At 41.3% G+C, this 16,020-nt stretch overlaps 1 protein-coding gene across 1 annotated transcript in view; it reads left to right on the top strand.

The window, feature by feature from the left end:
- Window positions 1–12,400: 12,400 nt before the first annotated feature.
- The window catches only part of ephb1 (EPH receptor B1), a gene marked incomplete at its 5' end in the record, with an annotated part of 173,947 nt that continues 170,327 nt past the window's right edge, over window positions 12,401–16,020 (top strand). The window contains one exon of the mRNA XM_079453230.1: window positions 12,401–12,458. Within this exon, the coding sequence (XP_079309356.1) occupies window positions 12,401–12,458 (58 nt within the window). The remainder of the gene's footprint in view (window positions 12,459–16,020) is intronic.

Genomic DNA, 16,020 nt, shown 5'->3' with positions numbered 1-16,020 from the left:
GACATAGATCTACAAAGTGCCCCACTAGAATGAAACTTAAAAGTAATAAAATGTGTTCTGGTAAAGAGAGTGCTTTATAAAGGGAAAGTTCTACAATAATGTGTCTTGGACTCTTGGTGGTGAGATATAACTTTAAGATGGTGATGGTTGGATATACTGTAAATGTTAAGTTCACATGCTGTAAGACTATAAAAATGTTGCACTTATTTACTACCTGGCAGACCAACTGATTGATTTTACAAGAATATTGTAATACTTGACCTATTAAATGTAGGGAATTAAATCTCATAGCCAAGTGTGATGTAATCGAGTCATAATATACCTAGAGGGAGGGGAGAGTTTTTTTATGTTATTAATATGGCAAATTTGGGATCGCAAACTCACAGGTGTTGAATCTTTGAAGGAAACAGCGAGTTTTTGCATAAAAGACCGAAGTCGTGCTTTCATTAAAGTGGTGGCAGATAAGGGTTTGATTTAATGGCCTGACCCCCACCCTCAGACGTATGTACCACCGCTTCATTTATCTTCTCCATCTTTATCAGTCACAGCTCGGCTGCTCTCGCAAGACCGCCAGCCCAGGGAGGTAAAGATTAAATGCTTTTCAGGAGGAGATTAGGGAAACGTCTTTTTGTGTCATGAAGATGTGATAAAGCTTTTCTGTCAGAGAGAGGTCTCGCTGGTTGAAGGTGGGCTGTTGCGATGGCGCTGCGGTCGAGATTTTAGCAGGGCCTAAAAAATAAATGGATTGTCTTCCTCAGAGTTTTGAGGAAAGTGATTCTTTAAAGAGTTTTTTCTTTCCACTCTATGTAATGAGGCAGATTTGGAAAGTTCTGCTAGTAGTCAGAAATAGGGATGCACCGATACCGATACTTTTTCCCTGGTTCTCGCCGATACCGACACCGACGCTAGTTTTTTTTTGTTTTGTGGCAATTTGCATGCAGATTGCCATGCGTGGGGTCGTCATCATTGATTTTGAAATATTTCCACACTGCTAAGTGCGAATGAAGCGTTAAGAGAGAGTGATTTACATGTTAAGTCAATGCAAAGACGCGATAGACCTACTTGCGGTGCGATTCACGTGAATGAGGCGGCGCGAATTGAGCGTTCGCGTTATTCACGCTAGTTGAAATATCTGTCAGGAGCTTGCTCTAGTAGGGACGTGATTATGACATAGCGAGCGGAGGCAGAAATCTGAAACAACAATGAAGGACTGCGCCTCTGAAGGATACTGGTATCGGTATCGGTGCATCCCTAGTCAGAAATTGTTTTGGTTGTGTATTTTTATGTATATATTTTTCTCTCCAAAGACTCTAATAGAAAGCATTTAGGTGCGCTTTTAAAAATCACTTTACCGTTCCATTTACCTGGTATTGATATTTTTGGTTCAACGGGTTGTTGTCTACAATTTTGTAGCATTTTCTTTTCCATAAAGTCGTCTAATGATGTTAGTCACAGGCAGTTGTTGATATGAATATGTGGATAATAGTGCTGTATCCCATTTTTTGTATTTGGCAGACGGTTATATGCAAAGTGTCATTTTGTGATACGTGTATTTTTTTAAATCTAACCGACTTGCTTTTGCTATTGCCATTCATTTTCCAGCCAAGCTACAAAAGAGTATTTGCCGTTTGATGTGCCGTTAATGTCATGCTGATTTGTGAACAAGATTTCGTAACTAATGTGCAAGTGGTCCGGATGGACTTTTGCTACATATAGGACACGATTGTGATGTGTTACCTTGGGTCAGTAGTGTCTTCCAGCTCATTAGCTAATTAGACTTGCTTATTAAACTTGCAAATAAAATAACCTTTCCCAAAAACTCACTTAAGTTGACACACATTTGAGCTAAAAGAGACACCAATTAACCCTGAAAATGGTTGACGACCTTAATTATAAATGTTTAATACGGCTAATTTTAGAATATTCATTATTCATTGTGGCTCTGATAAATGTCTCTTCTTTCCTTCAGATTTAATTGAATGACATAGGGTTGTGTGAGGGATTGTGCTGGTCGACAGTGAGATATATTTGTGTATATTTGTCTTTCATTAGTTTGTTGACAAATAATTGCTACTCCAATATGATTTCAAAACATTTAGGGACAGCATTTCTCCCACATTCCAAATAAAATTATTGTTTTTATTTACATTTATTAACAGAAAATTTAAAGAGACACACTGATAAAAATACCAAGATGTAATGTTGAATATGCAATGGAATGGGTCAGATTTTTAACTTTTTAAATTCTTATCAAAGTGGTCTCACATCAAAGATGCCACCATATATGAATGTTTGTATATATTTGGTTTCCAAAATCTTAATTTCCAACTTTTCTTTTTCGTGGCTTTTAAGATAAAGTAAGTAAGATAAAATGGAGTATAAAGATTCCACATATCCGTTATTTTCAGTAGTTATTTTGGATTATGGATTATATGGATTTTTCATAACATCATCCGTTCTCAATGTTTCAAAAATGAAATGAATCTGCCAGCAGGAGCCGGAGGTTTAGCTGTGTGTTCCGTCTCTTTAGCTGTATGGGAACTTGCTGATCATCTTCCCGTCACTAGATAATGTTGTTTATGAATTAGGGTCAAAGGTCACCTCCCCGTCCCCACCTGCACACCTTCTGTTAAACTTTCAGATCAGAGACTGAAATGGTGACAGAATGAAGTTAAAGCTCATTAATCCAACCGAAATCTAATAAACAAACGCTCAATCTGACTGCTGCTGAGAGACTCGCGTGGCAAACAGGGGATAAGTTTTAATTATGAAAGCTTCGGCTCTGTCTGCAGCGACACACACACACACACACACACTTTCTTTCTTTTTTCCATGCTTGCTGTCTGTCTTTCTGTCATTATCTCATCCCTTTCTTTCTCTTGCAGTTGAGTCTTTCTCAGATAATCTGTCTTTCTTCCTCTCTTTTTCCAGTCCTTTTTACTCTCTCTTCTATTTTTCTTTATTAAATGAATTACATGACAATAAAATGTCTGTCTGTCTCTCTCTCCCTTTTACGTTTACTTACTTAAAGTTCATTTTACTAACATTTCACTCCCTTCGTTCCATTCAAAAGTGATCATCCGTATGCCCTACTCCCTTCGAAAAGTAAAGCTCTTAATGTGTAAACTTTAGAGGAAAAACGCAATTTTATCTCTTAAAGGGAGGAATACAAAGATTGTCTTTATTTGGAGCGATGTTTTGTGTGGTGTCCCCTTCCCGAAGAGCCCATCGCAGGGCGTTATATCCCGTTTGGCACGCATCAACTGGTTAAGTGAAGATGCTTCAAACACACACGCGTCTTCGTGACAAAATAAAGTCTGCTTCATTTGAACCAGATGAACTGTAATATACACTATAGTAGACTTTAGTATTGACTATAGTTAGGTTGAAAAAGATTAAATACTATAGTACCCAAGAATCTCACTATATTTAAATATTTATTATATTATGATTACTACAGTATACTACAATTTTAATTATGGACAAGTCTATTTACTATTGTACAGCAAAACATTGAACTCACAGTTTTCACAGTAAAATGTTGTTGGAAATTTGTGTTGTGTTTTTAAGGCCTTCTTTCAAATTAAACGTCAATTTCATCTGATATTAAAAGAAATCTTAAGCTTTGTTTTCATCGTATACATTTTGTTGTATTATCAGAATACTTGTAAATGTAAAGGTCTCCTAAGAAACACGGCCGATCTGTGTCAGGTAAGCACAACAACAGCCGTAGAACCAACACAACCCTCCAAGAATTTGACATTTATGTCGTTTTTCACAATTCTACATGGAACCATTGCCTCATGATCATGCGAGTTTGTGTGTGTGTGTGTGTGTGTGTGTGTGTGTGTGTGTGTGTGTGTGTGTGTTTGGAGAAAGCAGGACCCATCTGTCTGCGTAGAGTAGATTAATATCTCTTATTTAGCCTCAGTCTTACGTTCTCTCTGGTTCTGCCTTCATGAGTATCTTCCTTATTAACTGGAGTTATTAAACACTGGCTCATGTAGTCATGGTGGAAAAGCCCTGACAGGATCTAATTTATTGTGGATAGAAGTGCTTTCATCCTGCGTAACTTCATGAAACTGTTGAGTGTCCTCACGGACAACCTCATTTTGTTGAAATACGGTTGGAGTAACAGTTGAGTCTAGCCTGTGAGAGCACACGGCTGCTCCTGTTGACCTACTTTGATAGAATCCAAAGAAAGAAATAGAAGTCACGTTTCTTTAGCGTCCATTTTCATCTTTTATTTTGAAAGTGCTTAAGTTCAGATACAATGGAACTATGTCCATGTGAAGGTAAATGATGACAGTTGTCATCTGGATGAAGTTTTTCTTTAAGATGATGTTTTGAGGGGAAATGTAATCTTGCAACATCTTAAACCCTCACATGGATTCATACGTTTATACACAACTTTTTCTTATTATCTGGTCTCACTTTCTTGTTTTAAACCTTTAAAGCGTTTTAGCCTCAGTATTTGTGACTAATTTTAAAGGATTAATCCGTGCCTTTGTCTTTTCTCATTTACTCTCACCTCAATACGATCTCAACAATGGCACCATTGATTTTAGCGGCACATCGCTCGCCATTGTTTTCTCCTCTTTCGTCATCTTGTGTTTACACATTTATTTTGTGAACATGAAAACTGGCAATAATATGTCAATGTATATTGGAGGTTAAAGTTCAAACTCAAGTTTGAATGTTTCCTCAGCACGTTTCATGCGTATGCTGGAATTTAAACAGGGATTGATTGGTTCAGGGTGTTGTTTCTCTCTAGAGGTGACACAGGTCGAAGGTCGGATATAGTGTGTCAGAAGTAGGCATGACAAATCCACACAGTCGTAAATCCACAGAAATGTACACGCAAGCACACGCAGAAAGTACGAAACAGGGAGGCACCATTAAAAATGATGAATGTGCTCCGAGAGCAGCAGAACCCGGTGACAGTAGCAATGGGACAAAGTGCCGTGTTATGTGTAAAACTGCCCCAGTTCTGCACCTCACACACAGACACACTTTCTGATGGGGTTCCCAGGTGCTCTCATTCTTATGTAGTTCTGGATTTTTTTCATGTTCTCCCACACAGACTTACTCACCCTCGAGTTGTTCCAAATCTGTGTGAATTTCTTTGTTCTGATGAACACGGAGAAAGATATTTGTTTGCAACCAAACAGTCCTTGGCCACCATGGACTACCATTGTGGGAAAAATTACAATGGTAGTCGAAACTGTTTGCTTTCCTACATTCTTCAAATATCTTATTTTGTGTTAAACAGAACAAAGCAATTTATAAAGCAAATGTTTCGAACAGCACAGCTTATGGAATTCGTTTTTCAGGTCATTTTTACTATTTTACCCCCTTTATACATATGTTTGTATGTTATTATTATATTAGACCAAGATGGCGGCGCGTGAACATCGCGAGGCTCAGCGTCTCTCCAGTTTTAGCATTTATATAGTGTATTTCTTGCTCATCTCGGGTCTGTTTGTCCAGAACAGTTGTGCATTTACATCGTACACCCGGCAGGAGCTTTTGGATATCAGTTTACGCATGTCCGGAAGTTGCATCAGCAACATTCAACTCGTCGGCGGCGTCGAGATCGTAAACAAAGGCGGGGGAAGCACAGAGGGCTAAGAGCTAGGCTAAAGCTAACACCACACCGGCTCTCTTTACCCAGCATTTTCCTTGCTAATGTTCGATCATTAGTGAACAAAATGGACGAGATTAGACTCTGCATCATCAACAGCAAAAGACTTTTGAACTGCAATGTCATAATCTTCACGGAAACATGGCTACACAGCGGTATACCGGACAATGCTATTGAGTTAGCGGGCTACAACACACACCGGGCGGATAGAACGGCAGAGGAATCCGGTAAGACAAGAGGAGGTGGATTGTGCATCAACAAAACTTGGTGCACGAATTCTGTTATTGTCGGGAGACACTGCTCGGCTAACCTTGAGTTTCTCACGGTTAAACGTAGACCGTTTTATCTGCCACGGGAATTCACTTCCACCATTATAACGGCAGCTTATATTCCACCGGATGCTGATGCCAAGCTTGCTATGAAAGAACTTCATGCAGCCATCAGTAAACAACAGACTGCTCACCCGGAGGCTGCATTTATTGTTGCGGGAGATTTTAATCACTCAAACTTAAAGACAGTGCTCCCTAAATTTCATCAGCATCTTTCCTGCCACACAAGAGGAAACAAAACTTTGGATCATGTCTACACAAACATGGCTGAAGCCTACGCCGCGACACCCCTCCCCCACCTGGGTCAATCTGATCACCTTTCTTTGTTCCTCACCCCCAAGTACATTAATCTCATTAATCGTGTGAAGCCATCAGTGAAGACCATCAAGGTGTGGCCTGCGGGGGCAGACTTTTCACTCCAGGAAAGGTTTCTACACACAGACTGGAGTCTGTTTGCTTCTCAGGCCACCAGTGGCTCTCACACGGACATCAACAGTTACACCTCCTCTGTATTGGACTACATAAATTCTTCCATTGATAGTATCACAACCCAGAATCGCACTATTGTTTAGTCTAAATTATTATCTGCTCATATCCACCTGTACATTAATGTTCATAGTGTTAATGTTCATAGTATATAGTCATCTCTATATATTGTTCACAGTACATATCTACTGTGAAATATTTTCATAACTGTATAATATTTTATCAATATTGTATTCTGTATTTATTCTAACTGTATATCCTGCTCTTGCTAACTGCACTTTTGGTTAGACCTAAACTACATTTCGTTACACTGTACTTGTATATGTGTAATGACAATAAAGTTGAATCTAATCTAATCTAATCTAATCTAAAGAAGCAGATCACCACGTACCCTAATCAGAAGCCATGGATGAACAAGGAAGTGCGCCTCCTGCTGAAAGCACGTAACACTGCCTTCCGATCGGATGATGCACAGGCCTATAGTACTTCTAGGGCAAATCTGAAGAGGGGCATCAAGAAGGCCAAGCACTGCTATAAGCTGAAGCTAGAGGAGCATTTTTCCAATTCTGACCCTCGACGCATGTGGCAGGGCATCCAGGCCATCAGTGGTTACAAACCCAACCACTTCACCCCCATAGCCACAGATGCCGTCTTCCTGAACGAGCTTAATGACTTTTATGCTCGCTTTGAGAGAGACAATAAGGAAACAGCTACCAAGCTCACACCCTCTGCTGACCACCCAATCATCACCTGACAAATGCTGGACGAAGGAAGTGACGTCCCTACAAAACTTCAGCCACTATTAGATTATTAATGATAATTTTAAATCTAATTTTTTTTTTTATTTTCGCCTGTTGAGCTTGTGCAGAGGCTGCAGTTTTTGCCAGAGGGGAACTGGAATCCCCTGGTTACGCCTGGTCTCCCTCCGAGGTTTTTTTTCTCCTCCAATGGAGTTTTGGGTTCCTCGCCACCGTTTGCATACTGTTTTGCACTGTTTTGCCTGGCCGGGGGGGCTGCTAGAATTTGGTAGTCTTATTTAATTAACACTGCATATAGGAATTTATTGTGTGTCTGATATTTGACCTGTGTTTTGAAATCCATAACCTTTTATGTTTTACTTAGTCATTTTTTCTTGTACAGCTGCTTTGTAACAATGAAAATTGTAAAAAGCGCTATATAAATAAAGCTGACTTGACTTGACTTGACATTTAACTCCACTGATGTTCACACTGCACTAAGTCGGATCAACGCATGCAAGGCTGCTGGCCCAGATGGCATCCCTGGTCGCGTACTCCGGGCATTTTCAGAGCAGCTCGCTGGGGTCTTCACGAACATCTTTAACCTGTCCCTCGCCCAAGCAGTGGTTCCAGCATGTTTTAAATCCACCTCTATTGTGCCCATCCCAAAACATTCTAACCCGACGTGCCTGAACAACTACCACCCTGTAGCACTCACACCCATTGTCATGAAGTGCTTTGAGCGGCTGGTCCTGGCACACCTAAAGGACTTTCTACCACCCACACTGGACCCATACCAATTTGCCTATCGCAACAATAGGAGCACAGATGATGCAGTGTCCATGGCACTGCACTCCGTGCTCACACATCTGGACAATAAGGACATATGCACGTATGCTGTTCGTAGACTTCAGTTCTGCTTTCAATATCGTCATCCCTTCCAAGCTAATCGTCAAACTTGGAAACCTAGGCATCAACAACCCTACCTGCAATTGGATTATGGACTTCCTGACGAACAGGTCTTAGCTTGTTAGGTTAGGCCCCATCTGCTCTACCACCACCACCCTCAACACTGGTGTACCACAGGGCTGCGTACTGAGCCCCTTTCTCTACTCCCTTTTCACACTCGACTGCAGGCCTGTGAACGGATCTAACTCCTTCATCAAGTTTGCAGACGATACAACAGTGATTGGTCTCATCAGCAACAACGATGAGACTGCATACAGGGAGGAGGTCCGGCACCTGGCCACATGGTGCTCAGACAATAACCTGCTCCTTAACACCTCCAAGACAAAGGAGACCATCGTGGACTTCAGGAAGGCGAAAGGAGGCTCACACGACCCCATCCACATTAATGGGATGGCTGTTGAACGTGTTTCCAGTTTTAAGTTCCTGGGGACTCACATTTCGGAGGACCTGTCCTGGACCACCAACACCTCATGCCTGGTCAAGAAGGCTCAACAGCGTCTCTTCTTTCTGAGGACACTGAAGAACCAACTGTCTTCAAATATCCTGGTGAACTTCTATCGCTGTACGATAGAGAGCATCCTGACCAACTGCGTCACTGTCTGGTACAGGAACTGTTCGGTTGCTGAGCGCAAGGCACTGCAGTGGGTGGTGAAAACAGCCCAGCGCATCACAGGGACTACACTTTCTCCCATTGAGGACATCCAGAAGAAATGCTGTCTGCATCGAGCTCGCAGCATTCTCAAGGACTCCTCTCACCCCGCTCATAGACTGTTTACTCTCCTGCCTTCCGGTAGGCGCTTCCGGTGCCTCCGGACAAGAACCAGCAGAATAAGAAACAGCTTTTTTCCCAGAGCTGTTTCATTATTGAACTCTACCCCCCACTGATTCCACTACCTCTCATACCTTTAACTCCAATGCTGCTACAACATTGTTTACACTGCACTACAGGGCTGCATGCATGACTGAACTGTACACACCAGTACTTCATGTATCTGCTCAACCGGACTGTTTACACACACACAGCATCATTTGCACTCTATACTGCTCACTTGCACACCAGGAATATTTAACTGAATGCTCATTTGCACTAATGGACCACCTCCATAACTGCACTAACCTATCTACTGCACTGTAATTCTATTAACTGCATCTACTCATCTATTGCACTGTAACTTCAATAACTGCATTAACTAATCTACTGCTCTGTAACCTTATTAACTGCATTAACTCATCTTCTGGACTGCAACCTATTAACTGCATTAACTCGTATACTGCGCCGTAACTTTAATTACTGCATTAACTTCAACAACTGCATTAACTCACCTATTGCACTGCAACTTTAATAGCCAATGTCAATAATTTATGCATACCTAAGTCACTTGCACTATTTTAGTCTAAATTATTATCTGTTCATATCCACCTGTACATTAATGTTCACAGTATATAGTCATCTGTATATATTGTTCATAGTACATACCTACTGTCATATTTTCATAGAACATACCTACTGCAAAATATTTGTATAGTCCATGCCCACTGTATTATATTCTCTCATATTGTATTCTGTATTTATTCTAACTGTATATCCTGCACTTGCTAACTGCACTTCTGGTTAGACATAAACTACGTTTCGTTACACTGTACTTGTATATGTGTAATGACAATAAAGTTGAATCTAATCTAAAATGTTTACTTTGAGACATTGGCGAGCAGCATATTCTGTATGCAACAGCATTCTTCACATGATGGAATAAAACGTTGCGGCAGCATTAGCAGGCCACTTAGATTCACAAAACATACTGGACATTCAGGATACTGTGTGTTGCACGCACCGGCACACGCACACAGCTGTGTTTAGTCCTGAAGTGTGTTTCTGTCATTTCATCAGCGCACGCTCGCTGTAGCTGTAATTTGCCGGGCGAAATCAATAGCCTGTCAGCATACAGCGGCATCTCTCCCATGTTTTCATGTTATTGTAGTGGGGCAAACATGCTGCATGTTTGTAATGCAATACTGTTGTGTGATGTCATGTCGACATCGTCTGGTCTGGCCGTGGACCTCGAGGAGATTATTGGAGTGGTATTGGATTTCCTCTCCAGTATTGGCGACGGAGCCTGGGAGGAGATGTGTGTGTGTGTGTGTGTGGTAGATGCTCTTCGAGTGTTACCAGGTGCAGAATGACCAATGCCAAATCATGCTGATGTGATGCAGATGAGGAGATGAACTGGAAAAGAGGGGGTGCAGGTGGAACAGCTTCCTTTATTGATCACTGCAGAAGGGGATATAGCGGTGCCGGTCTAATGTCCGTCCCTTGGGAGGGGGGACTTTTTTGTCTGCACCATCTGTTTCAGCACACCTCGGAACAGGAGACACAGAACAGGAGGATAGAGAGACAAAACGAAGATATGTTGGTAACCAAATATCATTGGCCCCATTGACTTCCATTGTATGTCAGACATACTGTATCTCAAAATACCTTGTTTTGTGAAGAAAGGTTTAAAATGACACGAGGGTGTGGCGATTTTGTTTTCGCATACATGTACTGTAGCTGAGGCATTGAGGCGCACATTGTGACATTTTAAACGTGTTAGTATAAACAAGCAGATTTGATTGGATGGGGAAAAAATTGGATGAGTAAAAAAATTGGGTATTCTGAGAAAAAAAGAGTGACACTGTGACGTGTGCTGTTTGCAGAAATATGATTATAAAATGTCCCCGACTTTGCAGGGCAATTACAGTCCAATTTGAATGCAAATGTCTTCCTCCTGCCCTTATGAAGATAATTACGGCTTCATCATGCACGCGCGGTTCTCAGAATAACAGCGCGACGGCGCGCGCAACTCTCAAGGTGCGCTGGTTTGCGTGTGCGCGCACACGACAGGTCGCGGTTTTCGTGTCTCGTTTAGTCTTGTATGGTCTGCGCTCGAGAACAGCGATTCCCCGGCAGCAGTACCCCACTGTGCACAGCCTGCGCGAACTCATTTACATCGCCTCCTTATTAAACTCCTGCTAATGAAGAGATCCCCAATTAACGCAGACGCGTCTCGCAATGCTTATTAAGAGTGTGCACTTTTGGTGACACGTTTTAGGTGTGAGAGGGTGTTTTGTTTGGGGTTTATCGGGGGGCACAGACCGGTTTCAGTTGGAATAATAGCGAGAGACTTATTGCCGGTAATTGGGGTTTTCGTTATAAATAAATGTTTTTCATTAGTACTGTAGGAATATTCTAGCTTAACACACAATGCATACGCATTAACATTCATGCATTTGGCAGAACTCTTCTCCATGTATTTAAAGCGCATTGAAGCGTTGCATTTTTAACAGTACGTGTGTTATTCGAACACATGACCTCTGTTCTGGTGAATTACATATTTTGTTAAATTATGAACTGTTTGATTTGACTTTTTTACTATCAAATAAAAACATTAAACACAGACTGTAGGTGAAATGGAGACTAGAGTGTTCACCAGCAGTGCTTCGCCTTTCAAAGTGTTCCCGCGGTGCACCTGTATCAACACAGTGCGGACTCTCTTACCGTCTCTCTGTCTCCAAACCCCTGCCCTGTTTGAATGCCACTTTCGCTTTTCAAATGATTTCTGTCGTAATTGCAGTTTACCTTGGGGGTTGAGTTTTGGAGGATGATGAAAGACGTGTCGTGTTATGTCAATTCAACACCTTTTTTTCAACATCTACTCCACAACGTGCCCAGATCATTAAAAATAAGTTGATTTATAAGAGCGCAACCCAGACTCTGTCATTTTTATTAAGTTTCACGTCAGACATTTTTTCTAAAACTATTAGTCATCAGAAGAGGCGCAAACCAGGACGCGAGAGATGCTTTTTAATCGTTTGGCCAGCTGAGGGTGCTGTTTCCCTTCATACCAAACGCGCGATTCACCGCATACAGGGCATTGGGAAAAGTTTTTGTTTTGAATAACAATGCATGCGGGAAGAGAGATCCGTCTGTTATTGGTCGGCGGTTTTCGGTTTGCGATCTGCGATTGGTTCGTATATTTTAAAGGGGCTTTCGGGGGTCCGCCTCTCTCCTCTCTCGCATCTCGGCGTCCGTGGCAGCATCCACTAACTCTTTACTACTTGCCTGCGATGTGACTCCACGCCGCTCGCCCACTGGAATATCAGCCCGTGTGCCAAGTGACGGATTTTACGCGCACGCCACGCCGCACGGTTTTTCGAATTTGGAGGGGACGCCGCGGCAGCGGCCAATACCTTTTGCCATGACTGTGGAATTAATAAAGATTCTGTGCGTGGTGACAGCGGTTTTCGCGATGGAAGGTAAATATGTGGATTTTTTTCTGTATCCATGTCTGTCTGACGCGCTCCGTGGAGTGCGTAAGCGCGCTTTGCGCTTCAAGTTTCCTCGCGGAGCGCTTCGGGATTGACAGATATTGTCCCTCTCGTAGCGGGAAATTGAGCTGGAATGTATCCGTGCGGACTAAGTTGAGAGCGATAAAACATTTGCGGGGCATCAAACGGAGTTGGGATGGAGTTGGTGATTCCCGGTTCCATTACGTGGTCTTGCTGCAAATTTGGCTGAACGTTCAAAGGCCAAACATGTTGTCTGGTTGGATCGATTACCTTAATAAAATCGCGTTTTCAATGCAATGTTCTATGCTTAACATCATATTTGTGTGCGTAGGGGTGCATTGCAAACCAAGCAGGTGCTGTGTACAGTAGACCTCATATGAATGAATGAGTAGAATCTGCATGTTGCTATAAATAATACTATGCTATTAATTTGGGATTTGGCACCACGTTTCTTTTAGTTTATATGGGTTTGATCAGTAAATGTAACGAATTGGGTGGAGCTGACTTTTTAAAGTGCTGAACTACTCGTGAATATTGAAATGTAAGTAATGTTGAAGCACATATGTGATCATATATTTAAGATTGCAATGTCGTTGTTGAACCATTTAAATTCCATTACTAGAAATAATGGTAGAACGTGTATAAACACTTTACGCGTTCTGTTTGAGTAAGAACCAGCCGTGGTCACCGTTAATATGATCAATTCAGGTCACGTCACTGTATGATATATTCTAAAATTCGAACAGCAAAGCGTCGAAAAAGAGGGAAAAAATCCTCCCTGTCTGGCATTTGACAGATGGTGGTTGAGTGGCTCTTGCGCCTTCGCCAGAATTCAGATGTTCAGTTCGGGATTCTGCGTGTGCGCGTCTGAAAAGATTGGTCTCCAGATCAGTAATGAACACACAGCAAACATGAGGGGATTCTGTAGGCTATTTATCTCCAGTTCAACATATTTACATTTATGCATTTGACAGACATGCATAAATCAAAAGCGGCAGTTTATTCAAACTATATATTTTGATCAGCACTTGTGTTTTCTGGAGACGAACCCCATTGCAATAAACAGCTAACGTAATGCTTTTAGAACACAATCCTCATGTATCATTGAGGCTTAAATTGTGTCTCCGAAATGTGTTTCAGTAAGACAGTACAAGCAACAGTGCCCGCAAGTTTTTTCTCTCTCTCTCCGAGGTCCATAGGAAATGTGTCCGAGTGCACCAGATGGACAGAACAGGGTTAGGGACCCCCACTTTACAAACTAATTGAAAGCCAAGTGGCCTTTGTGGTTTTAAATGTGTTTGCTGTTTGTGATTTGTGTATATTAGCCTCTCCTTGAGCCCACATCAGTCAGATCAGATTATGACTGCTAATTGGTAAACCAGTCTAGTGACCACAAATAATGTGTCAAAGCCATGTGTGCCTCTGAGCGTATATGAAAGAGATAAAGGGAGAAATCAGGGATGGGGGAGGGAGAGAAATGGAGAAACTCCGTGTATGAGTGAAATTGTGAGGAAGAAGAGGGTCTTGGGACCATCTGGGTTAGTGGGCTGTCTCTGCTTTGATTTCTATGCGTCAGTGAGCACGGTTCACCAGCAGTCACTAATAGCGGCATGAGTATGATAAATGAAATATGCACTCGTTTGGAATTGCACTTGTGCCACACTATGAATGCATAAATCACCATAGGTGAGGTATATTAGGTGAAATGATTTATTCTCAATATGTGATTTACCAAACAGGGCAGTTGGTTTTAGTTTATGCAGTAGGAGCAGAAAATTATCTATAGAATCTGAAGTGGTTTCGTTAGAACTATTGTAACCCATTTTATTTAACCAATTCTAATCAAAATCATATTCAATTTCATTTATTTTCTGAATACACGTTGCACTTTATGAATTATGGTGAATTGCATTTCATGTTGACTTTCCAAAAGATGCCGTCGTTTTAGAATTCAAACTTTTGGCAAGTCACGGTTATTACATGCAATGAAGATTGTACTGCAAGAGAATGCAATGTCGTCACTCAGGTATGGTCGAGCAGTTTCGTTGTTTTTGTGTGTTAGCAGGGTTCAAGTGCTCCATCGGGATTGTAAGTGCAGGTTTGATTGGACTTTCATTTCGAGATTTCTGAAACATCAAATGGCCAATAGTTCAAAAAGCGCCCGGCCTCCGAGCACGCACTCTCAGACATCCAAACCCTCGGTCAAGCCCTCGCCGATTAAAGAGGTCTGAGTGCAGTTGTGTCATAAGTGCATCTCTGAAGTCCTTGTTTCAACATCACTGGTCCAAATAAACAAGGCTGATCTCAAGCTCTCGCTTCTGTCCTCCATTAATGCCACAGCACAAGGCCACATGACCTCACTGCAGACCGGGCCAGCGTCCTGACCGGCACTGTTGTTCTGATCGAAACAAAGGAACCCGGCAGGGTTTATCCCCCGTGCGGAGAGACGTCACCACAGTTCGCTCTGTCAGCTGACCTCTGCTCACCTGCCTTGTACAAGTCAACATTATTCAACCTGATCTCATGGGAATTTATATTCGAATGAAATCGTATGTTGTAAATCGTATAGACAAACGTACAGTTACTAGAAAAAAAGCAATGCTGGAGCCCAACCCCTAACAGGCATGAAAGAAAATGGTACTAAAATGTATGAATGAGATTCTATAAATTCATACAAATTAGCTAAAATAGTTATTTTTGTCATTAATTGTGTTGCCTTATTTTATTGAATCGATTTACAATCTGCTGTTTGTTCATAGCTCTAGTATTTTTCTCCTATAATGTTGTACTGTATTTTTTAACCTGGAAAGTAGTTTGTAATTTTGACGTCAGTCACACTTTAAACGGCCATTTTGATTCTATAGATCTCTGAATTCGATCTAATAGTACTTCACAGGAGCGCTTCCCGTTTTTTTATTTCATGCATGTTATTGCGTTGTTAAGATGTTTAATGTTTTCAATCAAACGTACTGTACATGTTATTTAATGTAATTTAAAAAAAAATCTAAAACAAAATTGTCTATAAAGATTTGTTCAGATTCATTTACAGCTTTCTGGAGGTTAAATTCACTAATCCAGCAGTAAATATATTCTTCAGCATTGCAGGTAGTCCACAGAGTCATTTATTTGATTCATTCTGCTTTTATTATCCTATATTAAAAATGATTTGTTCAAAACCCTGATTCATTCAAATCTAAAACTAGGACACATACTTGAGCATGTCTCTGTCTTTGTGACGGTTTATTCCTGCTTTCTTTCTTATCCATCTCTATTATGTTAAATGTCAGCTAAATGCACACAACGGGCCCATCATTTGTTTAAGGGTGGACAGGACTATGAGGTAGAATTACTGCAGCTCATGTGAATAATGAGCTACAGTTGCTGACCACACTTTTCTTATTTCCTTTTCTCTTTTCTCCACTTATCCGTGGCACGCTAATTCATCTCATCTCTCTTTGCTGGTGTCAGGCTGGCTGGGATTTAAGATATCCTACATGTGTCCTAGTTATGAATGTTTTGTTAGCAGTCC

Source organism: Barbatula barbatula (assembly GCF_947034865.1).
Source record: "Barbatula barbatula genome assembly, chromosome: 3".
Taxonomy (NCBI): Eukaryota; Metazoa; Chordata; class Actinopteri; order Cypriniformes; family Nemacheilidae; genus Barbatula; species Barbatula barbatula.
Note: the sequence above shows the minus strand (reverse complement) of the source record. Positions and strands in the feature narration are given on the sequence as shown.